At 41.4% G+C, this 27,492-nt stretch overlaps 1 protein-coding gene across 2 annotated transcripts in view; it reads right to left on the bottom strand.

The window, feature by feature from the left end:
- The window catches only part of ZFYVE26 (zinc finger FYVE-type containing 26), a 273,412-nt gene extending 246,278 nt beyond the window's left edge, over positions 1 to 27,134 (bottom strand). For both annotated transcript variants that reach the window (XM_030215525.1, XM_030215526.1), the window contains exons 1-8: positions 26,467 to 27,134; positions 24,024 to 24,102; positions 21,202 to 21,291; positions 19,098 to 19,635; positions 12,197 to 12,327; positions 9,599 to 9,763; positions 6,217 to 6,305; positions 1,021 to 1,181 (exon numbers count right to left, since the gene is read on the bottom strand). In XM_030215525.1, the coding sequence (XP_030071385.1) occupies positions 1,021 to 1,181; positions 6,217 to 6,305; positions 9,599 to 9,763; positions 12,197 to 12,327; positions 19,098 to 19,635; positions 21,202 to 21,291; positions 24,024 to 24,102; positions 26,467 to 26,657 (1,444 nt within the window). In that variant the 5' untranslated portion in view covers positions 26,658 to 27,134. The remainder of the gene's footprint in view (positions 1 to 1,020; positions 1,182 to 6,216; positions 6,306 to 9,598; positions 9,764 to 12,196; positions 12,328 to 19,097; positions 19,636 to 21,201; positions 21,292 to 24,023; positions 24,103 to 26,466) is intronic.
- Between the last annotated feature and the right edge of the window lie 358 nt (positions 27,135 to 27,492).

Genomic DNA, 27,492 nt, shown 5'->3' with positions numbered 1-27,492 from the left:
AGGCAACAAACTGAAAATTGTAAGTGGCCTTAATGCACCCTTATGTGAGTCTTTCCCATGCACTAAGGCCATTTTTACTGCTGGGCTAAAATGGCAGAATTTCCTATTTTTGTACTAATGGCAACATGCTAGTTTTCTTATTAGCATGTGGCCATTAAAACAAATTAGCAGGTAATCCTTTACTGCCATCTATTATGTAGACACTAACCATGCGCTAAAAAGTTAGAGTGCAGTAACCAATTAGTGCAGTACATACCCCACCTCTCTGCCCCCCTAGACACACCCCCCACCACCAAAAAAATCAATTTTATTTTTTAGCATGTGGGTAGCATCCACACATCCTGAAATTGTAGGACACCTCAGCATGCCCCATGATACACCATTTTTTTGCTGCATTAGTGCTTCATGCAGCTTTGTGAAAAGGACCCCATCTTTTTTTTTTTTACATTAAATTTTTTTTTAACAAGTTCCCCAAAAGATTTCTACCACCATGAAATATGCCTAGCAAATCTCAGCCTATAACATTTTTTTTTAATTTGTAGAAGTCTTCATTAAGTATTGATAAGCAAAACATGACTTATGCAGCTCGATGCAATACAGTACAATATTCCACACATATGCTGTTATCATATAATGAGTGCGTAACAGAAACACACTCCAACCCGATAGCTATATGCTATAGCCTATAACATTTTTTACTACTTCCTCTTTCCCCTAGCTCAGAGCTTCCTAAACTATGGGTCACAACTTCAAATGAGATCAGAAAACCCCAATTAAGCCTCACAACCCTGACGGGCCCGCCATAAGACATTAGTGACCCGCACCATGTGGGGGTTGTGTTTCCTGTGGATAACAAATGCTTTGAATAAATGATGAGATATTCTATATATGTGATTAATAAATACTGATTTAATTGTAAGCTTAATAAAGAAGAGACTATTTTTTAAGTCTAAGTACTAATGGGATATCCTTTTGAAACCAGCTGTAGAGACAAAATGGAGTAGGGTCTTGGACACTTACCAGATACCTCTTCACTGCTTGCTGGGGCCTTCTTAAGTAGCTCCATGACATGGTCTTCATTCAATGTGGGAAGATTGGTCAAGTGATGCAGAAAATAAAGTGCAGAATGGCAATCCAGACTGTGCAGATGCCGCAAAAGATCCCTCTTAGAAACAGCAACACTGAAACAGAAAATTTCTTAAGTTTGTGAGTGTGAGGGAGCCTTTTCCATTGGTCAGGTTGCAATTCTCTCTTTAGTTTTATAGTGCCTAGGGTGTTAAGAGTCCTATGAATTCAGGACTAAGGGAAAATGTGTGTTATCTTTACTTCCTCTCCTTGACAGGCACTTAAAACTCAGTACTTTACCATCATTTTGGATAGTTCTGCATAAATGCATTGTCTCTGACACTATTTTACTGCTACAAGATAACATTATTGATAAGATTACTGCTGTCAATGTTTCTCATAATCCAACTTTTCTCTTTTTCTTATAATATCTGAGCCTTGAAGCCTACTCTTTCAGTGTTATCTTGGACTAAGAATTTGGATCTGTAAGAGGGAGGCTGTGACCCATCCATTCCAGAGTGCTAAATTTCTACTCTCTGTCATCTTTTTAGCTTCCTTCATTGCCTTGCTCTCTAGCTACCGGCAACAAATTCCATACCACACTTTGCATTTTTTTGAAAGGGTAATCAAGCATTCCCTACTGACCTGCTCCACCACACTCATGGATTTTATAGACCTCCTATCACAGTGATGGCGAACCTATGGCACACATGCCAGAAAGGGCACGCAGAGCCCTCTCTGTTGGCACGCGCGCCGTCGCCTCAGCCAGTTCCAGCCCCCCTCCGATTAAAAGTCATACCTGCATCAGGCCTCCTTCCCTCCCACCCAGCACCAGGCTGCCCGAGCACCAGGTCGCCCGCCCACCCTCCCTCCCTCTGAGCACCAGGGGCCCCCCTCCGAAATTTAAAAGTATACCTGGTCGGGGTTAAGGTGGCGTCGGCAGCGGCAGTGAAAAGCGTGCTGGCTCGGCGCACCTTCACCCTTCCCTTCTGTCTCTCAAGCGCTGGTCCGCCCTCATTTCCTGTTTCCGCAAGGACGGGACCAGCGCTTGAGAGACAGCACACTTTTCGCTTTCACTGCCGACGACACCTTAACCCAACCAGGTATGACTTTTAAATTTCGGAGGGGGGGGCCTGCTGGGAGGGGGGGGCCCTGGTGCTGGGTGGGTGGGGGGTGAGAGGCCTGGTGCCGGGTGGGAGGGATGCAAGCCCTGGAAACGGAGTTAAGAGAACAGATAGAGAGCAGCAGAATCAGAGACTAGGACTAATAGGGATAGAAAAACAAAATCACCAGATAAGAAAGGTAGAAAAAAAATCATTTTATTTTCATTTCAGTGTTTGGAATATGTCCAATTTGAGAATTTACATCTGCTGTCTTATTTTGCACTGGGTATACTGAAGCTGTAACAGCTTACAGAAATGATTTATAATGAAAAAAAATCATGTTATTTTTTTCTCCTATACTAGTATAATATTTTCAATGATGTCTGTTTATATGCGCCATGGCTGGTGTAAGGGGTGTGGCTATCATAGGGGGGGAGTCATATGTGGTGACCCCGCCCATAAAGTGTACCCACACCTGTTATTCAGGTTAAATTGCCCTGATGGCACTTTGCGATAAATAATTAGATTTTGGGTTGCTGTTTGGGCACTCGGTCTCTGAAAGGTTCGCCATCAGTGTCCTATCATATCCCCTCTGAGTTGTTAATTCAGTCAAACCCTGAAAGATCTAGCAAAAGAATAATTATAGGCACATACTAAAACATCTCAATTATTCTTACAGATCTGTGTTAAGACTGGAGAAATGGGGAAGGACAAATAGATGCACAAAGCAAGAACCTGATATTCATGATTAATAGTTACCAAAAACTAATTATAGTGTGCTGACAGTGATAATGTCTGTTTTTGTACAATATCTTTAGATACATCAGGGGCTTTTGACTCAGTGAATGTGCAGATGTTATCTAAATTAGGTAAGATGGGAATGAAAGAACAAGTGTTACAGTGGTTTTGTTTCTTACCTGATGGGATTTGCTCAGCGAGTGAGGAGCAAGGAACAGGTTTCCTAGTAGGTTGTATTAGAAAAGGGGGTGCAGCAGGGCTCTGCTCTTTCAGCCCTATTGTTTAATGTCTACATGGCTTCTTTAGGGAAAATATTTCAAAAGTTACAGGTTAGTTACCGCATACATGCTGATGATAATCAGTTTTTCTTTCCTATTGATGTGTGGGGTGCCTGTTTAGAGGTACAAGTATAGTTCTACATGAATGAAATCAATGCCTGGAGGTGTGAACATGGTTTACGAATGAATGTTGAAAAATTTGAAGTAATGATTTCGGGATGACGTGTAGAAGATTTCTGGACCTCGTCTTTGATAGTGACTGGGGTAAGTTTACCTGTACAAAGGGTGTGTGTTTGGATTCAGGGTTGACAATGAAACATCAAGTGGTGAATGTTATTCAATCTTGTTTTGTTCAGCTTTGACTTCCTATGTTACCAGTAAGTGATTTTTGTGAAGTTATAAGGAGTATGGTTTTGTCACGGCTTGAATATTGCAACGCATTGTATCCTGGGTTGAGTAACTGCAGGATTAAAGCGCTGCAATTGGTAGAGAATGCTGCAGCACGACTGCTTACTGGTGTGTCTAGGGTGACCCATATTACGCCCATTTTGTAACAGCTACACTGGTACCCAGTCAATTTTCGTATACAGTTTAAGGTACTTTGTTTTGTGTAACAAGCACTTCATTTGCCAGCTCCACAATATTTGAAAGATTATTTTTGCGTTTATCGTCCCAGGAGGTGTTTGAGATCTGAGACAGAAATGCGCATTCCACGATTCATCTGTTGGTGTGAGATACAATGATACAAGGCTTTCAGCCTTCTCTACTGCTGGGACTCCCATGTGGAATTCTTTAAAGGGGCAGCTACGTTTATGTACACAGATTTTACAATGTAAACGTTAAGACACCCTGTTTGTTAAAGCATTTATGTAATTTCAGTCATATGAGATGACAGCTGTAAATCGAGTTTAATAACAGATTAAATGATTTGCAGTTTACATTTTTTTAATTTTGTATTTTTTTTAAATATTTTGTTTATAGCTGTGTTTGAGTTTTGTAAACCGCTTAGGTATACGCGGTACAAAAGATTGAAAAATAAATAAATACAGTGCAATCCGCTTGCATGCAAGAGTCTGGGACCAAAGAAATACATGCACTTAACCATTGACACAAAGATGCTTGACATCTGATAAACATATGTACAGTACTGTTTATTATACGTACAGTATACAGTCTCCGTTAACTGACATTGGGCTTACTTGAAGTACACTCTTGTATCTGTGAGTTCCATAGACTACATCTGCCAGACGGTAAAAGTTGTCATAGCACTGACATCCAGTGGCCTCCAGATAGATCCACACGGTGTTGAGACTCTCCAGCGCACTTGCAGAAGTGACAGGAGGTTGTTGAATTTCGTCAGCATGTGCCTCGCTGCTCATTTCATCATCAGCCGTTGCCTGCGTGTAGGCACATATCTGGACATCAGTGCTGTCGTCAGCTGTTTGTAGATCGTAATCAACAGCTACGAAGCAGAGAAACTCCTCTTCAGTAACACAGGCTGGGATGTCAATAGCCTGTTCATCTGACACGTTTGAAACAGCTGCATCTGTTTCATCCCTCTCCACATCCTTAACAAAGCTTGCCCGCTTGTAGCAGTTCACAATAGTTGCCTGAGTAACATGATTCCAGGCTTCTTTCTGCATATGTAGGGAATCCAACAGTGATAGATTACGAACCAATTCAACAGCACGTTTATCCTTGCCAGTCTGGTCATCCATTATGCTCATCAGACAACGTAGCACAAGAGCCCGATAATGTTGTTTGAAATTGGCTATTATGCCCTGATCCATAGGTTGGATCAGAGAGGTAGTATTTGGTGGCAGGAAGACCCCCTTGACGTCAGACAGCCTGACATCATCACTGTGTTTAGCACAATTATCACAAAGCAACAAAATCTGACGCTTTTGTGCCAACATTCTAGTGTCTAACTTCTTTAGCCACTGCTTCCAAATTTCCCCAGTCATCCATGAATTTGCGTTAGCCTCGTATGACACAGGAAGTCGCTTAACATTCTTGAAGGAACGGGGCTGTTTGCTCTTTCCAATAACGAGTGGTTCCAACTTCTCACTCCCATCCATATTGCAGCAAAGGAGGATCGTCAGTTGGTCCTTCGACGTTTTTGGCTTGTTTGAATGCAAGTGTTCCATCAGGAATCGCTCACCAGTAGAGACCGTTTTCGTCAGCATTGAAAATGTCATGAGGTGCAAACTCGTTCAAGATGGTAGGAAGAACTGAAACAACCCAATTTTCAGCACCAAAGTCATCAGAGTCTTGTTTTTCACTGTTTCTTGAATTTTATGTTGTTCTTCCATCTTTCCAACCATCCAACAGTGGCTTTAAATTCAGTTAGTCCAAGACTTTCAGCTAGCTGATTAGCTTTCTCCATAAGCAGTGGACCACTGACAGGAAACTGTCTGCTCCTAACTTGAGAAAACCACCAAAGAAGAGTATCTTCTACCTCCTCAGCTTTTCCCACCCGTTTTCATATCCGTTGTGGATTTGTATTGTTTTGCCAGTCTTCCAGAAATTGGTCTTTCTGCTTCAAGATATGTGAAATTTGACTGGGATTGACACCATATTCTTTAGCAATAGATGCTTCACTTTGTTTATTTTCTAATTTTTTAAGAACTTCTATTCGTTCAGCCAGTGTTAAAGTCTTACAGTTGCGCGACGACGACCCCAGTGTACACTCTAACAACATTCTCTCGCTTATTCTGCCTGTGGCAGTTAAAGGGGTGGTAAATTTGAAATCTCGTTGGTTGTCACGCGCCAATCGGCTTCCATATTCCATGCACGCGCTTATGCAGTCTTTCCTGCAGAGGAGCGGTCTTAAACCATGCATATAAGCGAATCTTGCACTTATCAGTGGTGCGCTAAACCGAAGTTTGTCCCCATAGAAATTGATGGAGCCAAAAACGGGACCGAAGTATGGCATGCAGTTAAACAGAGCATGCTCTTATCCGACGTGCACTTAAATATCAGACCTCAAAGCCTATAAGGGAACACTGCAGAAATGTGATATGGATTGTTACCTGTTTTGTTTTATGCACCACTCCAATACTTCAACTTGAGCCGAGAGTCCATCACAGAAGTCCTTCAATATGGAATCATTACACAGATCCTGATTAAAAAGTACAAATCAAAATGTAGATGCTATAAATAAGCCACAAACAGAAACAGCTGCATTGACAACTTTACTGTAAAAATAAGCTTGACAAGACAAATACCAAATATTTCTACTGCTGAAAAATTGGGACTCCAAATAAATGAGGCTGGTGGGAAGGACAAAGATAGGATGTTTTGAACAGTGCCACAGCTTAAACTTGGGCTAGTGATACAATAAGTATGGAAGGAAGTGGAAAAATAGAAATGTGCAAATGACACAATTTAGAAGATAAGGGTTAGTAGTTAAGCAAAAAAGTCTTCCCAGATCACACTCCGATACATTCTAATGATTATAGGGTAGGGCAGATCTTTTGGCCTGATCACTATTCAGTTTATCATAACTGTAATCCAATACACCTTGCTTTCCAAGATTAAAAACTTAAAAAATGTTCATGAAATCTTTCACTGAAAGACCAGGTAGCAGCAAAGAAATCATCAATGAAAGTGAGGTTTTGTGAAACACTTAGGCCTGCTGTTCTGTCCATTGATTTTAAAGACTCCTATGCAATTGATTTAATGTAACCAAGATGATCAAGTACACTATGTCCATCTAAGCCTCCCTAAGAAAGCATTAGGAAAATTGCAGACTGTTCAAAATACAAAGCATTACTGATTACAGAGAGAAGATAATAAGCACAAGCTACTCTTTTGTTGATATCCTTGCACCGACTTCTTATAGTTTATCGTGTTCAGTTCATACCATTGTCTGACCTTTAGGGGCCTGTTTACTGAAGTATGGTACAGTTTTGCAGTTACTATGCCTTAGTTACAAAAAATGTATCAAAGTAATCGCAAAACCTGTGTGCTATTGGGGACATGTAGTTACTGCATAGGGCAGACATTTAACACACAAGATGCTATCTGCTGATGTATTTTACTTCAGCCCACTGCTTTAAGTTTTCTTTTTGGGTTGTTGTTTTTTTTTGTTTTGTTTTTTTAATGAGCAGATACAGATGCTATTTGCTTCAACTCATGGGCCTCATTCCTCCCTTCCCCCCAGCAACAGAATAGAAGCATCTGATTGCTCCTGTCTCACCACTAACCCACCAGGGAAACTCCAAGTACTAGAGTGTACTTGGCACAAATGGGACAAAGGCTCAAAGCACTTCTTGTTTGTTTTGCCGACTCCCTCTGTCCTGCTTGTTAAACTCCCAATAAGTGCCATGAGGCTGGCATCAAAGGAGTGGGGTAAGGATTAGTTTCCTGAGGTTTCTTTCCAACCTGAGGATGTAACTCTGTGAGGATAAGGGTGGGTGCACTTAGTCTCATACACAACACTGTATCACCACTCTCTGCAGCAGCAGCAGTTAGTGCACAGTAAATTACCATGAACTGCTTGCAACCTGCTCACTCACCATCCTTTTCCTTTCCCTGCCACAGCAAACAGTTACTGTGCAAATGTGAGCACAGTAAGCATTGTGGCCATCTTATATCTATTGCCATAATTTAGTAAACAGGTCCCTTAGAGCCATGATCTTCACTATTTTAGAAATGTGGCCACACTGTCAAGATGTCAGTGTGAGAACAAGAACTGGTGCTGGATAAAACAGATGGTACATGGATCTCTGGGTGATAAATAGGCATATTTTCAAAGCACTTTGGGAGGCTAAGTTCCATAGGTTTCTATGGAACTTTGGGAGGCTAAGTGCTTTGAAAATAAGCCTCAAAGTGTGTGTGGGGGTGGGCAGGGGGGGGCCTCCAAAGATTAAAAAAAGTATCCAGTCCAGGTACGCAGGCGTACTCTGAGCCACGTGTGCAAATCAAATGAAATCTGATTCTCTCTCTTCTTTCCATTTTCTTTATTTATTCGTGCCATTTATACCCCACATTAGCCCGAAATACACTCAAAGTGAATAAAACATAATAATGTACAGAATATAACACAAATTACAATAAGTTCAAGAAGCAAATTAATACATGTGCAGTAAGTAAAAAGGGATTAAGACTTTTGTCTCCCCCAACCCACATTTCCTTTAAAAATAATCTTCTCCAATATACCTCCCCCGCCCCCAACTCTATCCCAAAATCAATCAGTCTCAACTCCCACCAGTTTGTCCTCCAAGTCAGCCACCATCACTCTATCCCCACTCCCTCCAAGCTAGGTCTCCTGGCTTGTTAATGCCCCTTAACCTTTCCCAAAGCCTTGCTGCTGGCATTGCCTCTGGGTCAGCTATTTTGTTTTCTTCTGTGGCTCTCAAGTGAGCTTGAACCGAATGATGTCCAAACTTCCTCACTGTTAGCATAGTGAAGTATAGTGTGACAATCTTTACACTACAACTCACAGAATCACACTGCCCAGAAGGAAAACAGAGCACTTGTCCAGAGGCTTGCTGCTGGAACTGTTTCCTTAACAAGACTGGGGGGTGGAGTAGATATATTTTTTAAAAGAGTTTGGAGCCACACTGGCCCCTGGGCCTTGCAATGAAGAACACTCCTTTAGAGCTTTGAAGGGAGTGTGACCTAACATGATGGGGTGGCATGTCTCATCAAGACAATTTCTGTGCTGTTTTGGGTTGAAAGGGTTAAGATTTGTTCAACACCACTTCCATGTGCATCTCTAAAAATGAAATGTACTCCCCAAGACTTAAGTGGATGAATGATTACATGTTCCTTTGAAAAATTATGTTGAAAAGTAGTTAAAAAACAACAACAACAGAGTACTGATTGCAATGCCCCACATAAGGTGGTAATATTCCTTAATGGATTACTGAGTAGGAGGTGTATGTGGAACTGTGGAAAGTGCTCTGTGGTGGAAACAATGTCAAATTCTCCAGAAAAAAGTTTAAAAAAAAAAAAAAAAGTAAAACAAATTTTAAACTACCAGGCACCAGTTGAGGGGTCTTGTTTGGACTGGGGCTTTATTTATGGAATGCTAATATTGATAGCAGTTTTTTTTTTTAGGGAACATCAGGTAGGGCTTGCTATCTTGCTGCTCAGATTTTATTTTGTATGGTTCACTTGAAAGGTATTTGGAATTATAGACTGCCCAATTTATTTTGAGATCCACCTTGTTCAGATTTTACTTTTAAAGTAAAAAAGTAGAGGTTAAAAAAAAATAGAGGTATATAAAAATCGAAGAGAATAAGAAATGAAAGACCAACACATCTTGAGTTCAGACCTTAAATGAGCTGGCATGTGTATTAAAAAAATAAAAAATGCAAAAAAAAAATTAAGTTACTGTACATAGCTCTGGGATCAAATGAACAGATCTGACAGTAGTCTGCTGTAAGTGATTTTTCTTATACTGACCTTGTCTTGATGAAAGGTGCACAGCAAGAATTTTGCAGATTCTAAGCTCTGGCAATGAGACCAACCAAGCAACACCAGGAGCCGACTAAGCGGTTCAAATTCATTTTTCAGGAGGTTTCTCAAAGTGGAGAAGTCTTCTCTCTTCATTAGGGCAAGTGCTGTAACCTACAATGCACAATGACACCCCAGGGTAAATATGCAAAACCATGAAATAAAAAGGATTTTCTGAAACCCCTTTAATAATGATGCATATAGTGGTAGCACCAAACATTTCAATATAGTTCAGTCAAGAACAACAAGCAACTTGCATCTTTTATTCCGATTTCAGTTTTATTCCTCAGGTGAAAAAGTGTGAAACCTTGAAGCTTAACTAGCATCCCCAATACCATCAAGGTTCAGAAACTCAGTCCTGGAGACTCATCCAGTATGCTTTTCAGTGTATTCCCAATAAATATTCACGATGTAGGGAAATAAGGCTTTGTGTGCCATTGTGATTCCTTGTTATGTCTTATGAACATTAACATTTCTAACATTTCTTTATAAGCGCCTAAGCCGACTCTTAAATGATACCCTGACTGGGCTACGTTTCAGCAATATTTTACAGTGCCTGACAGCTGGAGGCTTCTTTTTTGTCAATCACATCTGAAGGAGTTAATCTTTCTGCACTAGATCCAAAATACAGCTTGGACTGCAAGTTCCCAGTCCCCTGAGCTTTGATTGATCCTACAGAAACAGACTACAGAAATGAGGCAAAGCCAACATAGATTTAGTGAAGAGAAATCTTGCCTCACCAATCTACTACATTTCTTTGAAAGGGTGAACAAACATGTGGATAAAGGTAAGCCAGTCAATACTGTGTATTTGGATTTTCAAAAGGAATTTGACAAAGTACCTCATGAAAAACTCCAGAGGAAATTGGAGAGTGTAATGTTTTATTGTGGATTAAGAACTGGTTAAAAGATAGAATTCTTTGAGCAGGGACTGTCTCTCTTTGTTAAATTGTACAGCGCTGCGTAACCCTAGTAGCGCTCTAGAAATGTTAAGTAGAAGTAGTAGTAGTAGTAATACAGAGAGTAGGGTTAAATGGTTAGTATTCTCAACTGAGTAGCTAGCGGGATTCTGCAGAGGTCTGTACTGGGACCGCTGCTTTTTAACATATTTATAAATGATCTAGAGATGAGAGTAACTAGTGAGGTAATTAAATTTGCTGAAAAATTGCAAAAGGACCTTATAAGGCTGGGAGATTGATCATCCACATGGCAGATGACTTTTAATGTGAATAAGTGCAAGCTACAAAGCTACAACATAGTAAATTTAAAACAAATCGGAGATTTTCACTCAGTGTGCTCTGGAATTCATTGCCAGAGAATGTAGTAAAAGCAGTTAGCTTAGTGGGGTTTAAAAAAGGTTTGGATAGTTTCCTAAAAGAAAAGTACATAAGCCATTATTAAGATGGACTTAAGGAAAATCCACTGCTTATTCCTAGGATAAGCAGCTTACCGTGCTAGCAACATCCAATTTAGACTGGTTCTAGCTAGTTTAGCATTCGTATTATTCATCGAGTAATACACAAAGGGGTTCCACATCGATCTTACTGTTCACGGTAGCAGCCAATAATAATCCTATGCAAATGTATTACAATGAGCTGATAAGTATTAAAATGAGCATTCCGAGCGATGTAAAGAAAGGAGAGCCTACATAAACTGCAAAATTTTCCAGGCGTTCTGAAGGCACTGACCACCATTGTTGCGGTCCTCAGCACGCCACCTTCAATCTTCTGATTCGTTGGTTGTGAAGCCACTGACGCCATTGCTCAGCCCTCGACGTCATCACGTTTGACGCGAGGGCGGGGCCCCAACACAGTGTTTTCGGTGGCTTCACCACCACGAAGGCTTCGAACCGGAAGGAAGTGCCCGGAGGACCTGACAGTGACGTCAGTGTCCTCAGAACGTTGAGGGTGATTTTTATTATATAGGATGCTTTATACATCAGTGAAGATTTCACTTGTAGTTTATAATCTTTTTTTGTGATGTGTTATTTTTTTCTAGGGGGCTATTTTATCAACCTTGGGTTATTTTGTGGAAGGGGCCATTTTGTCAAGGGCTACTATGGCGGAATGCCGCTAGGCGTTTTCCCTACCAAGCTGCTTGCTGAAATTGCGTGCAGCTCATTTGCATGTGATTTCCTTCGAACATTGCTCACTATTTCAAAATCGGTAACTTCAACCATGGATCTAAACACACACAATTTTTAACAGCGACCACTGAGCATCGGCCCCTCAGTCTGTGCGGATCTAAACACATGTGATTTTTAACAGTAACCTTTGAGCATCAGACCCTGTGTTTGAGAATCCCTGACTAGGCTTCCTGTATGTAACCCTGGGGAGGTCCTGACCTATGCTTCATTTCTAAGTTAACACATAGTAACCATATAAACTATTTTGTAAAGCAAAATCTGCACCGAAAGCACTATGGTAATAAATTATTTTATTAGTGATAGCAATAGGTGATTTTAATCTTAACTAAAAAGGATTAGCTGGTTTCCATCTTAAAATAAACAAAACAAACAAAAATCTCATCTTCTGATGCTTATACATACCAGAACTTGCTCCAAAAAATGCTTGCCACTGCTAAGGCAATAGAAAAACATTGTTTTCCAAGGATTTTTTTGCTGTGGGTTGGAGAACAAAGCCAGCACTACTCTCTCAGCATCCGACTGCTCAGAGGGCACTAGAATAGAACACAAAACACATTGCACAAGAAATGAGTCATTATGAAGTTTCCCATCATGACACCTAGATAGTCTAATGCCTTCCCTTCAGCCAGCCTAAAAAGGCAGCTTCTAGCCTAACAAATTAATTCATAACTAAAGGTTTTAGTGGGGGGGGGGGGGTCATATTCTTATTAATTCTGTTTTATCTATATTTTACTATGTAAATCAGCTAAAGTTTTTATAGAGGTGGTAAACAAATAAGAACTTGGAGAGGGGGGGGAGAACCCCAGCAGCACTGTGATTTCAGCTAAAAGCTTTACTTGAAATGACCATGGCTAGTCTGAAAGTTATAACATCAAGCTTCTGAAAACTGGCACAGACTAAGTGGTAATAATAAAATTGGATTCAAAATCCTTCTTCCACCTTTCATCGCTTGGCATTTCCGGAGAAGTCTTCAACTGGTTTAAATCATTTCTCTCACAACATTCTTTTCAAATTCACACAGCATTTTCTATCTCAGCAATCAAAAAACTCCACTGTGGTGTCACTCTGGGTTCAATTCTTTCCCCCCTTCTTTTTAACTTATTTCTAAGCCCTCTTGCCACCCTTATCCAATCATTAGGGATCTTGGCTTATTATTACTTGATGACATTCTTCTTATCTATCCTACCTAGACAAGTTATCCCCCCCCCCCCACCTGTGATTACCCCTCTTCAGACATGTTTATATGCAGTCGCAAACTGGTTAAGGGACTACTGCTTAGTGCTCAACCCAGATAAAACAGTAGTTTCTGGTTTACTGGCTTTTCCACACCTCCATTTCTTGCCCTCTGACTGAGGCTTCCCGATTATCTTTCCACCCTTACAATCCTTTATTCTACTTCACGTCTACTACGTTCTTTTTAAATGACCACTGCTTGGTCCTCCCCAGTCCTAAAACAGCCCACTATGAATCCACTCAACACAGCACGTTTTTCTTCCTTGCCCCTCACGTGTGGAACAACTTCCCTCCGTTCTGAACCTCCTTTAAAACTTTTAAATCTGCCTTAAAAACTTGGTTATTTACCCAGGCTTTTGAAAAATTTCCAGCAGGATGCCTTTAGCCCCCCCCCCCCCCCCTTCTTTTCTATATCCCTCCCTCTATCTATACTGGTGTGATTGCTCGACTTTCCTGTTAAAAAAATGTAGTTCTTTTCAAAGCTCTTGTTTTTAGTCTGTACACCGCTCCGTACTGATCTATCAGTTGGAGTGGTCTAGCAAGTTACTATAAACATGAAAAGCAATGGCTCTCATTATAGTAGTGGGTGCCAAACAAATGGTTAACACAAGATATTCTACAAATACGGTATTCTTCTGGACAACATAAAGAAATATTACAGGAGAATGACTAGACAACTGAATATTACACAATGAAAGTAACACTAGAGCGCTTAGGGTACTTCTAAGATAACTCAGTAATTAGACCATTTATTTTTACTCACAGGGATTCATCCGTCTATTATCTTTTAAAGGGTAAAGAGTCATGAATTTGATATACCATCTTTCTATAGTACAGCCAAAGTGGTTTTCTATATATTTTATGCAGGTACTTTCTCTGTTCCTACTGGGCTCACAGTCTAAGTTTTTGTACCTGGGGCAATGGAGGGTTAAGTGACTTGCCCAGAGTCACAAGGAGCTGCAGTAGGAATTGAACCCAGTTCCCCAGGTTCTCAACCCACTGCACTAACCATTAGGTTACTTCTCCGCTCATCTTTTTCATTCTTCCTTCCCTCCTGACCTTGCTCCGCATAAAAAGTAAAATCATTACTGCGTGATAACATTCTTTATGGACATAAAATCCTAAAACACTCACTTTGCTATTCGAGAGGGCCGATGGTGCTTCTTTAGTTTAACAGCCCTTTGTAATAAGAGAAGAAATAGTGCTGCTATTTCTCCAGGTAGGATGTCTGCTTTACAAAGGCATTTCAACCTACAGGTTTGCTGTAACAAAGTTAAGACACCCAACTCAGATCTTCCCAAACTTATCATGGGGACCCTATGCCACTCTGGTTTTCAAGATCTACACAATGAATATGCATGGGATCAACTTAATGGCCAAAAGACAATGTCTGTAGGTTAGGAATCTGGAAAAAAAAAAACATTACACTAGTTCACGTTTTGCAGTTGGAAAAAGTTCTGCTTCAGATTCAACCACAGACACGATGAAATTTAGGGGTCACATCTGATCAGGAATCAAAAGTTTCAGAAACTAGACTAAGGTCAGTCCAAAATCAGCACTTTTTTTTTTCAGTAAAAGATCTTCATACTGTAGTGCAAGCCACTATCATGGCCTATTTGGACTCCTTTAATTCTTTGTGAATTGGCCTGTCCATGTGGCAGTTAAGCCATTTGCCTTTAACGCAGAAACATGTGGCACAGGTTCTACGGGGCCATAAGACCAGGGATCGCATTTTCCCTATATGAGAAGGCTTTCAGCGGCAAATTTAAGTACCAGCTATGGATTTTAGTATCTTGAAGGTGGAGACACCTCAATATTTGTTAGAAGGTGCTCCCCCAACATGTGACTGGATACTCCTTCACTATACATAAAAGACCTTGAGTTGAGCAAAGTCTAAAGAACTGTGCCTTTGGGACACTACAAAAAAAAGCATTTTCATGTGGGACTCCAGCCCAACAGAATTCATTCTCATCCTACCTTCAAAATTCTGAGCTATACTTGGGTATCAGAAAAAAATGCAGAATATGGGCTCTTTGAGTGGGCTATTTCCCAGGGAGGATAACAAGGGATAGTTACAGTGGGGGAAATAAGTATTTGATCCCTTGCTGATTTTGTAAGTTTGCCCACTGACAAAGACATGAGCAGCCCATAATTGAAGGGTAGGTTATTGGTAACAGTGAGAGATAGCACATCACAAATTAAATCCGGAAAATCACATTGTGGAAAGTATATGAATTTATTTGCATTCTGCAGAGGGAAATAAGTATTTGATCCCCCACCAACCAGTAAGAGATCTGGCCCCTACAGACCAGGTAGATGCTCCAAATCAACTCGTTACCTGCATGACAGACAGCTGTCGGCAATGGTCACCTGTATGAAAGACACCTGTCCACAGACTCAGTGAATCAGTCAGACTCTAACCTCTACAAAATGGCCAAGAGCAAGGAGCTGTCTAAGGATGTCAGGGACAAGATCATACACCTGCACAAGGCTGGAATGGGCTACAAAACCATCAGTAAGACGCTGGGCGAGAAGGAGACAACTGTTGGTGCCATAGTAAGAAAATGGAAGAAGTACAAAATGACTGTCAATCGACAAAGATCTGGGGCTCCACGCAAAATCTCACCTCGTGGGGTATCCTTGATCATGAGGAAGGTTAGAAATCAGCCTACAACTACAAGGGGGGAACTTGTCAATGATCTCAAGGCAGCTGGGACCACTGTCACCACGAAAACCATTGGTAACACATTACGACATAACGGATTGCAATCCTGCAGTGCCCGCAAGGTCCCCCTGCTCCGAAAGGCACATGTGACGGCCCGTCTGAAGTTTGCCAGTGAACACCTGGATGATGCCGAGAGTGATTGGGAGAAGGTGCTGTGGTCAGATGAGACAAAAATTGAGCTCTTTGGCATGAACTCAACTCGCCGTGTTTGGAGGAAGAGAAATGCTGCCTATGACCCAAAGAACACCGTCCCCACTGTCAAGCATGGAGGTGGAAATGTTATGTTTTGGGGGTGTTTCTCTGCTAAGGGCACAGGACTACTTCACCGCATCAATGGGAGAATGGATGGGGCCATGTACCGTACAATTCTGAGTGACAACCTCCTTCCCTCCGCCAGGGCCTTAAAAATGGGTCGTGGCTGGGTCTTCCAGCACGACAATGACCCAAAACATACAGCCAAGGCAACAAAGGAGTGGCTCAGGAAGAAGCACATTAGGGTCATGGAGTGGCCTAGCCAGTCACCAGACCTTAATCCCATTGAAAACTTATGGAGGGAGCTGAAGCTGCGAGTTGCCAAGCGACAGCCCAGAACTCTTAATGATTTAGAGATGATCTGCAAAGAGGAGTGGACCAAAATGTGTGCAATGACATGTGTGCAAACCTCATCATCAACTACAGAAGACGTCTGACCGCTGTGCTTGCCAACAAGGGTTTTGCCACCAAGTATTAGGTCTTGTTTGCCAGAGGGATTAAATACTTATTTCCCTCTGCAGAATGCAAATAAATTCATATACTTTCCACAATGTGATTTTCCGGATTTAATTTGTGATGTGCTATCTCTCACTGTTACCAATAACCTACCCTTCAATTATGGGCTGCTCATGTCTTTGTCAGTGGGCAAACTTACAAAATCAGCAAGGGATCAAATACTTATTTCCCCCACTGTATTAATTGCTTAATTTATTATCTTTGGTCGAGGGGATGTCTCAGCTATATATATATATATATTTTTTTTTTTTTTTTGTAGCTGTCTTTTAGTGTAAGATCTAATATCTATGTTATGAGCCTTTTTGAATGGATGGAATACATTCGCAAACAACAGAGGCAGTGCATGCCGATCTCTCTCGTGCATATTCACTGTGGATTGCCTCAAAATCCAACTGGCTATGAGGGTGCTCAGATAGGTTTGGGAAGCCCTGCTCTAGAGTGCTGAAATACTGTGCCATTGTAAGCACACACTTTAGCCCTTGCCTTTTGTTGTCCTCCAGTCTCCTGTGGGTTTACCTAAGAGACACTATAGAAACACATCTCCCTGCGAGAGGGGGGGGGGGGGGGAGGAGGGAGAGAGAGAAAGAGAGCTAAAATACTGATGGCAAAGAAACACATTCTCTTGTTGACTGCTATGCCCTGAATTTCAAAGAACCTAATATAGGGTAAAAATTACACTCTACATGTTGCTAATACTATATTCTGGTACAGGGCTCAATCATTGGTGCCAGGTAGCCAAAACTTTCACTGTCACACAAATTTTCATGCCTTACTCTAGCTACCCCACAGTGATCATTGCAGAGCAGCTCTTTCCCTACTGTCTACACAATGTGACTATCAAGGAAATCAGCATTACGCAGATCAAACTCCAGCACTGATCTCATGATTTCAAGTCTTGCAAGACCAGCCCAGGAATTCAGGCATTATATAGCTCAAATTCCTCAACAGCCACATAGTATCGGCAGGCAGGAAAGAGTTATTCCTGGAGTGTCTGCACTGCAGTAGCCAGAACTAGCAATGGGAGGGGTAGGGTTAATGGGTTGCAATCTGACTGAAGCTATGTGGCTGCAGGAGAGGAAATGGCTTGATGAGACTAAGACTACTGTGGATGAGAGAAGGAACTGAAAGGGAGACTGCGGGGAGACAGAGAGCAGGACTGATAAGGACTTGATACAAAGGGGCGCAGTAACTACTGTCGTACACCTGGGGGCGGAGAAGCACAAGTAACATGCATTTAAGGGAAGCAGGTAAAAGCCTGATTTGGTAAGGCGGGGCTGGAGGTTGGGAGGCGGGGATAGGGCTGGGCAGACTTATACGGTCTGTGCCAGAGCCGGTGGTGGGAAGCGGGACTGGTGGTTGGGAGCCGGGGTTGGGAGGCAGGACAGACTTGTACGGTCTGTGCCAGAGCCGGGGTTGGGAGGCAGGACAGACTTGTACGGTCTGTGCCAGAGCCGGGGTTGGGAGGCAGGGCTGGGGAGGTGAGGATAGTGCTGGGCAGACTTATACGGTCTGTGCCTGTGCCAGAGCCAGTGGGTGGGAGGTGGGGCTGGTGGTTGGGAGGCGGGGATAGTGCGGGGCAGACTTATACGGTCTGTGCCCTGAAGAGCATAGGTACAAATCAAAGTAGGGTATACACAAAAAGCAGCAAATATGAGTTATCTTGTTGGGCAGACTGGATGGACCGTGCAGGTCTTTTTCTGCCGTCATCTACTATGTTACTATGTAAGGCTCCCCACCCACCTCCACCCCACAGAATGGGAAAACCACCACAGTAAATCAGGCCTTAAAGCAGTTACTCCTGCCAGAATTCTGTGCGACTGCAGAGTGCAAAATTTGCAAAGAATTCCCCAGTCGAGCAGAATTCACCATTTCCGCACACAACCCACGAAAGGACGGGACCTTCCCCCACCTGCTCGCCCGGCCTCCCTGTGCATTCTCTGGTGGTTTGGTGGCCTCTTCTGGGGGCGGGAAAGAATCCCACTCTTTCCTGCCCTATCTTGCTGGTGTCATGCTTTTTCAAAATGGCTGCCAAGATTTCAAGAGCAATATCTCATGAGACTACCACTTCATCTCAATGGCCATTTGAAAACGCACAGCACCAGCAAGACAGCGGCGGTGGCAGCAGGGTAGGAAAGAGTGAGGTTCTTTCCTGCCCCCAGAAGATTACTCCCACTGCAGCTCCTACTTCTCCTACCTCAGGGTGAGTGTGGTGTTTGTGTGGAGGGCATGGAGGGAGAGAGCAGCTGATTAAAAAAAAAAAAAAAGGGATGCTGTGGGTAAGAGAGAGCTGAAAAAAAGGGGGATGCTCTGGGTGGGAGGGAGGTGCCTGCAAAAAAAAAATCTGAAAATTTTGTGAGCAGAATTTTAATTTTTTTTTGCGCAGAATTAAGCAGTGGAGAAGGTGGAGTGAACTCTCACTGGCCTCTTTGGGTTGGTTCTTAAATCTAAACACAATTTGTCAAGGTCTGTTCTCGAACTAGTCATCCCCAAGTAACACTTCTACTTAACCAACTCTGCAAACTGTTTCAGCAAATGGTGCCCCTTTAAGCAGCGTGTAAAGCAATGAAATACTCAAACCTTTCTCCGATGTCCTTTGTCCCAGCAGCTTCTCCTTCATTTCACTGGAGACCATGCTATACAGAGAGAGCAAAGCACAGTTCTGTTTCCTCACCATGCAGCCCAGTAACCGCTCCTCACTGAGGGGGGATCTCTCAGTCCAACAAGCATCAACAAGCTCCCTGCATAGGTGTCGCAGCTCAGGGCACTGATGCTCCATGCTAACAGGTAAAATGCTGAGAACACTGTATATCAGATCAACAGTCCTCCTCTCGTCTTCCTGGGAAGGTACATGATCTTCTCTGATCTCCTTTACCGTCTTCAGAGTATCCAACAGCAAGTCTATGAATATCTTGTGCAAGGAATGATTATGCTCAGCTCCAGAGACCTGTTTCTCATCCACCAAAAAGAAGCCAACTAAAGCCTGGGCAAGCCGGGCATTCTGGGAAATTATGTTTCGTAGACAAGAGGCAGCCTCCAAACTAAGTCTGTGAGAATCGACAGTCCTTCTACCATCAGCTGGTTCACTGCAACTGTACAAAAATGCTTCATAGAATTCCTAGAAAAAGTAAGCAAAGGTTAAAAGTCAAAAGTATAGAAAGCAGCTTTCAACAGAAATATCAATACAAGTGCTACATACTAACTAATAATTTCCAAAGCCCAAAAGTATATATAGAAGACTAGCTGCTTCAGGTGATCACAATCAAGCACAATCAGTTACCACTGAACAAGATTCATTATTAGTAAACCTCAAAAGAACACTCTGTATTTATACACAGTTTGATATTAATGCTTGGATGCTGGTGCTAAGTATGGCATTATATGCAACATAACTGATGTACATGCTCAGTGGCGCATTTACAGTGAATTTCACATTGTAAGTGGAACAAAAAGAATCAGTGATCCTTGAGGAAATGCAGTTAGTTGAATGGTAGAACCATGGGGGTCTTTTACTTAGGCGCACTGGCATTTTTAGCGCGTGTTAAAAACAGGCACGCACTAAATGCTAAAGACGCCCATAGGAATACGTTGGCATCTTTAGTGTTTAGCGCACGCCTATTTTTAAAGTGTGCTACAAATGCCAGTGCACCTAAGTAAAAGACCCCCCCCCATGTTTCTTATTGGAGTGGAGGAGTACCTAATAGTGCAGTGGGCTGAAAAAAAACAGGGAACTGGACTTAATTCCCACTGCAGCTCCTTGTGACTCTGGACAAATCACTTAACTCTCCACTGCCCCAGATACAAAAACTTAGATTGTGAGCCCACTAGGGACAGAGGAAGTACCTTTGGTTGTACTACAGAAAGGAGGTATAGCAAATCCATGACCCTTTACGCCTTTATTCCTTGTTCTAATATTTTAGAGATCCCCAAGAGCCAATAGACACTTGCCAAAGTTAAAGCTGTTACACAATTTTTCAAACTACCAACCTGCCAAGCATTTATTTTTTCTGATCTTATGCCTCCATTCTCTCTCTCTTTTTTTTTTTTAAGTTTCTCTACTTTGTATAAGTCTGCAGCGAGAAATGCACCTTTCAAAACGGTACCACTCTTAGATTGTGAGCCCACTAGGGACAGAAAATGTACCTGCTTATATAATATGTAAAGTGCTTTGATTGTATCACAGAAAGGCAGTATATCAAATCCCAATCCCCTTCTGTCTCAAATTTCTCCATCCTTGAATTTATTATTCAACTGATTATGCTGCACCCTGATTTTCAAAAATTCACAAACCTTAAACGGGTTAAATAGAGGAGCTTTTGAAAAACTAATACCCTTCTGAAACGAAAGAATCAAAATAAAAGAGGGATCTTAGTATTTTGTTTCAATTGCAAAGTACATTATCTTAAAAACAAAAGCATACTGCATTCTCTTCCTAGTACAATCCTGGAAAACCTTTTTTTTTCTCTAGGTGAAAACTATTATCTATTGTAATGAAATAGCAGACAGATTGCACAAGTCTAGATTGTAATCTGATTGCCTGGTTCAGATCTCAAAAAGCATATGGGAGAGAGGCATACATATTGGGACTAACACAGGGGATCAAACATTCAAGCATAATACCACTGGAGCAGTACTCTAACGATGCCCTCAGACAGACACACAGGTAAAAGAGAATGTAACTCACCTTCAGGACCGCTTCTGGGACCTGATCTTGCAATTCTTCCAGTAGCAATAAGAATTCTGTCTCACTTCGGAGAAAGGCTGGGAGCGGTTTCTTAAGATCAGCATGAAAAGAAAAGAGAAATACGTGAGAAATAAAAATTCCACTTTAAATTGCAAAAGGAAGCAAAACATTATCAAAATGAAGATGTCAGAAATGTACAAGCTGTTAACTGGGTAGCAATAGAGGGAGAAAGGAGCATTAGTACAGTTCTCTCTAGTTAAAGGTAGGATCTCGGAAACACAAAAATCACAAAGCATTCAAGACAGAAGTGAACTGCAACTGGAACTCAGACAAAAGCCGGTGATTCTCAACCTGCAGGTCAAAAAGTATGGAACCACAATGATAAAAATCAAATGTGAAACAACGATCACAATAGCCTAGATATTTCCTTAACTGATCTCCAAAAATATGAACAGGACACTAAAAATTACCTACTATATTCAAGATGCTAAAAAGAAGGCAAGTTATATCTGCCACAATGTAAATCTGAAAAAGATTTACAGTGCAGCAGACATTATCACATTTTATTTAAAATGTCATTCCATACAATCTGAAAATTCTTGGTGGATTACAAACGTACAAATAAATTATAAATCTTAATCCATGAGACAATAAAACTTGTAATAAGCTGCAACCATATAACTTCAAAACAAGACAGTAAGCCTACATACTGAGAGCTAATTGCAACTTCTGGGCACAGACCAGTTTGCTAATTCTGCTTCAACAGGTAAACTTTAATTTAATCACTTGAACATTAAACTATGGGGTTAATTTTCGAAACAGAAAAATGTCCAAGAAAACAATACAAAAACAGTACAAAGCAGCAGATGGACTTTTTTCCCCGCAAAAATGTCTATATCGCTATTCTCTAAACTCATTTTAAGACTTTTTCTATGCAGTTTGTCTAAATCTCAAGGGGGCATGTTAGTGGCTGTTTTGGCAGGTTTACAATTTGGATGTTTTTCAGCAATAATGGAATATTGTAAAAATGTCCAAACAAAAAAAACAGGACATTTTTGGCTACACCTGTTTCAACAATAAGTGTCAAGTTGCCCCAAAATGACCAGATGACCACTGAAGGGTAAAAGCATGACCCCCCTTAACCCACAGTGGTCACTAACCCCTCCCCCCAACTCCCCTACGAGATAAAAGTGACCGTACATACCAAGCTCTATGACAGCTGCAAATATAATGGTGATTCATCTTAGAGCAGCAAGCATGTCCCTAGAGTAGCCTAGTGGTCAGTTCAGTTGACTGTAGAGAAGGGGACCCAGGCCCCACATCCCACTTTAACTGGTACACTTGTGATGTAGAATATGATCACCCCAAAAACAACAAAATACTTACTGAACCCACATATAGATTGCAACTGAGGGCATAAGAGATATTTTATTATTACATTTGTACCCCGCGCTTTCCCACTCATGGCAGGCTCAATGCGGCTTAGTGGCTTAGTGGTGTGCAGTACATTTTTTGCTATTCCTGGAGGGCAATATAAGGGGGTTATGATTTGATGTGTACCTGGGACCTTCTATGTGAAGTTCACTGCAGTGCCCACTAGGCTGCCTAAGTGTTCTGCTAGAATGCCTGTGTGGCCAGTCTAATAAGACTGCTGGCCCCCAGACGTCCCAATGGCTTGTTTTTGTGCGTTTTTCCCTTGGACGCGTTTTGTTTGAAAATGGCCTTTAAAGAAAGATGCAATGAGCACAAAATAGGGTGATTTTTGAACCAAAAAGATAAGACTTTTTCTGGTTCAAAAATGACCACGTTTGGCACTGGATTTTTGGAAGTTTTTTGCAAAGCTGTCAAAATCCCTCCCTCATGTTCCTGGTATCACCCAAAACTCACTTACCATAGAACAAAGCTGGCACCTATAGACAGACTTAACACGATCATACTGCACAACAATCCAGTAGATGACAATGTTGCCAATGGGCTACCTGTATACAGCTTCTCCATACATTAACCATTTCTAGAACAGAACCCTGTAACCATCCAAATATTTCAGACAATACCACTTGGGAACTACTTTCCAATAATGAGCAATCTATCAGATAAACAGAATCAATGTCATTACATCAGAAATCAGACTGGACCATATTCATTACTCTATAATGGATACATATAAAAGAGTTGAATTCCATATCCTCAGGTCTGAAGATAGGAGCTAGGTAGCCTGAAAAACAGCCATCCTGTACACGTGTCAGGTTATTGGAAGTCTTCTGACCTACATACACAGGAATTCTTTGGATGACATCTCATGAATTACCTCATCTTTATATTTGCAGAGCATGCACTTTACCCAAAACGTCTACCAAAGCAAACACTACACAAACAAACAGCCTTCCCAACATCCTCTCATTCTCAGTATGATAGCAAATGCATATCCCAAGTCTATTCAGGGACTAGTCTGATAGATAAGCAGCAGGAATGCTTGCTGCCATCCAGGAAGACCTAAGTTTATTACATTTAGTTTAATTTGTTAACTGCTTTGCAGAATTTTTATGTGATTAAAATTATTACTGTCATTAACACTTACATGAGACCCAACCCCCTCAAGAGCCTTTATTCCCCTCCCAAAAACCCCCACCACCATCCCCTATCGCTACTCCCAAAAACAAGGCCAAAAAGTGTTTTCCTTTAGAAGCCACAATCTTACTGTAAAAAAACTAACACTCCATTCTCTTTAAAGGAGCATCAAAAGAGTTCCATCACAGGACTTATTGGTTATATCCAAAGTTCAAACAACATGCAGATTGTTTGAACCCAACAAATCTATTTACCTGATCCCAGGACAACCACTGCTCTAGTGCAAGAAGCCAGAACCAGGCAAGTCGTTGTGGTGTACTCTCTTCATTACACCTGGGAAAAAAAAGTGTTTATACCCAACATTACACAATCAACAATAAAAATAAAACCCATCTCTACCATTTATTCTCAATGACTAACATCAGTTCTCAGCTGTGGTGCAGCACCATGGTAATCACTAACTATAGTAGTGTTGCACATTTTGCCCCTAAAATAGTAACAAAGTAGATGATGGCATATAAAGACCTGTACGGTCCATCCAGTCTGCCCAACAAGATAAACTCATGGTATGAGCTACTTTATATGTATACCTGATCTTGATTTGTCTTTGCCATTTTCAAGGCACAGACCGTAGAAGTCTGCCCAGCACTAGCTTTGCTTCCTAACTACCGGTGTTGCCACCCAATCTCTGCTAAGCTTCTGTGGATCCATTCCTTCTGAACAGGATTTTTTAATTCCGTTACCATTTTCATCTCCACCACCTCCCATGGGAGGGCGGAGATGAAAACGATAACGGAATTCAAAAATGTTTCCCATTCTCTGTTTAATAATAAAATAAAACCAGAATCCTTAAACAAAACTCCGACAGGGTATGTACAATTTGCACATAAGCATATTACAGGGGACCTTCTAAACTGAATACCATTGCAATATAGCACTTATATCAAATTTTAAATGGCTCTTGGTGGGACATTAATGCAGATTAACTGTAGGCTGGCAATATATTAAAAGGTTCCCCTACCAATGTATAATGCTTTTATTTATACCATACAATCTCACCCAATACAAGGGCAACAAAATCAGGTATAGGTAAACTTTACGTCCAGAGTTTGAAGATTCCAGCTGAGGTGATTTTTACAGTGTTGATAGAGTGCTACATACAAAGATAAAGCATATGTTAACTCATACTTCTGTTGTATGATTGATCTGCAGTGCTGTTAAATGTGATATGATTTCATGTTAGACTTATTATTAGGTTTCAATTTGCATTGCCAAATTTTCCTCATTTATTGTATTTATGTTTACATTTAGTCATTTTACTATTGCTATGCTAACAACATTGTAAGTTTTATGTTAAACTGTACCTGCTGTGTACCACCGTGAGTGAATCTCTTCATTAAAGGCAGTTAATAAATACCAATAAATAAAAATAAAACTCATAGTGCTATTGCTTTATACAAAGCAAGATTCATGTGAGTTATGCTTTTCATCGACTGCATAAGACTTTTATTTAAGAAATATATGATAGGGTCTCTTAAATAAGTTGTTTTCATATGATTAATGTTAAGAGTATGGCCTTATTGTGATATATTTTTTTATCTGAACGTTGTGTTCATTTCTATTTTATGTAACCCACATTGAACTGTAGTGGTATTTGCAGACCGTAAGTTCTGTATAAAATAAAGAAAATATAAACAGAATGGAATTAGAGTAAAGGGTGGCTACTAAAATGATCAGTGATCTTCATCAAAAAAACTATGGGGACAAAGATCTCAATATGTATACTTTGGAAGAAAGGTGAGAGATATGATAAACATTTAAAGACCACCCATGGCAAATTCTCTCTTTGAGCTCATGTTAATGAAGCTGAAGGTGCGAGACCGCGCATAGAGGAACTAAAGGAATTCAGGTGGACAAAGATATGACAGATTTGGACGGTGGATGTTGGTTGGTGGCTACACACGCAAGCCTTTCCTGTGTCCCACAGCAAACCCACATGGACAGTTGCAATGACTCCGTGATGGGTGATGTATGAGATTCAGTATTGATTATACTTAAAGATTTAACTGCTCGACGGAAGAGTAATTGTGACTTTTAATGGAACAAGTCTGGAAGAAAAACAGCTGATTTGTGATGATTGGAGGCGGCTATATAGCCTGAAGAGGACTACTTGTGATAGCGTGTCACAAGTTGGTTGGACATTACAGATTTAAGTCCAAATGTTGACTTGTGAAAATTAATGTGATAAGTTGTTCTTGTGGTAAGGCATATGAATGTGAGTTGCATGTGAGCTTGATGGATGGAGTGGTAATTAATGGATTAATACCAATAAAGATGTTTGAAAAAATCAGTATCAACTGAGGAGTACACTTTGTATTAGTTAAGTCAGATTGGGGTACTCCTGTAACCAGGGAATTCCCTCTATTTAGATCTAGATTTGTGTCTACTTTTTAGACAAATGCCATAGCTACTACCCTTGTCTCAACTCCTACTCTCAGTCCCACAATTAATATGAGTGACAAAGACTATGATGGAATTCAAAATGACAAGAAAGGCTTCCATCTCATGCCTTTTTCTCATCCAGCTTCATCAAGGTGGAGGAGGACCACTGGAAATACTCCATCCAGCCTTGGTCTTCATTTTCTAAGCACATAATTTACCAATTAAATAAAGCCCCATTTAATCTCTTATGCTTACCTCAGCATTGATGGCACTGCCACCATAGCCCTGAGAAGATCTTCCACCTGCTGGGCACCATCTCCCCTCCAGTGATGGAGTTGCAGAGTACAGGCCTGGGCCAACTCCCAGTCTCCCCTCTGTAGACACTGACAGAAAAAGTGGAAGAGGCACCTCATAGAGGCCTCCTCTTCCTCTCCAAACGGGTGCATCCTGCTAGCTAACCAATCTCCAGGCTCTAACCCCTCTCCTCACAATCTCCTCAGGGCCCTCCTAAGCCATAGTTTCCCCCCCCCCCCCTCCTCCCCCGCCAAAAAAACACTCCTTAGGGCTCCCCTAGACTGTAGCCTCGCCGCCTGACTCTCACACACTCTCCAGGGCTCCTAGGCTGTAGTCTCTCCTCTAGGGCTCCCCTAGTCTCCTCTGTTCTTACATTCTCAAAGATACCAAGTTACACGCATTCGACTGTACTCACACTCTCACACGCATTCGGGGATTGGTCTCCCCTCCGCATGATCTGCCATCTCTCCCTCTATCTTACACTCTCCTCCTTGTCCGCGATACCGATACAGCACCTCTCAAGCAAACATCCCCCACCCCCCGATCAAACTCGTACCAGAGGTCGCTCACTAACAATCCCACCTTCCACAGTGCTCCGACCCCTATGATACACTACTAAGTATAATACACAAACATCTGGCACACAACTTCTGTCCCTCTACATCCCGCCTTGCGGAAACAGGAAGTTGCGTCAGAAGGGAGGAGCGGGGAAGACAGAGAGAGCTGCATGACAGGAAGTTGAAGAAAATAGCATGACGTCAGAAATGTTGAAGCCACTTTGTTAATCTCTGTTTCCCCTCCCACCGAGCAAACCGTCATTCAAGTACACTCATAATAAAGCAAAGAAACTTATGAGCTGCTGCATCTAAGTTGTCGTTCTTTTTTTGCTGGTAGCATTTTTATTTGATCCCACTTATATTTTCAAACATGCTGGCTTGTGTTGGATATGGATGTATAGAGAGTACATAAATACATAAGTATTGCCAT

This window comes from Microcaecilia unicolor, chromosome 9 (genome assembly GCF_901765095.1).
Source record: "Microcaecilia unicolor chromosome 9, aMicUni1.1, whole genome shotgun sequence".
NCBI classification, from domain to species: domain Eukaryota; kingdom Metazoa; phylum Chordata; class Amphibia; order Gymnophiona; family Siphonopidae; genus Microcaecilia; species Microcaecilia unicolor.
This window is presented reverse-complemented; position numbering and strand designations above follow the sequence as displayed.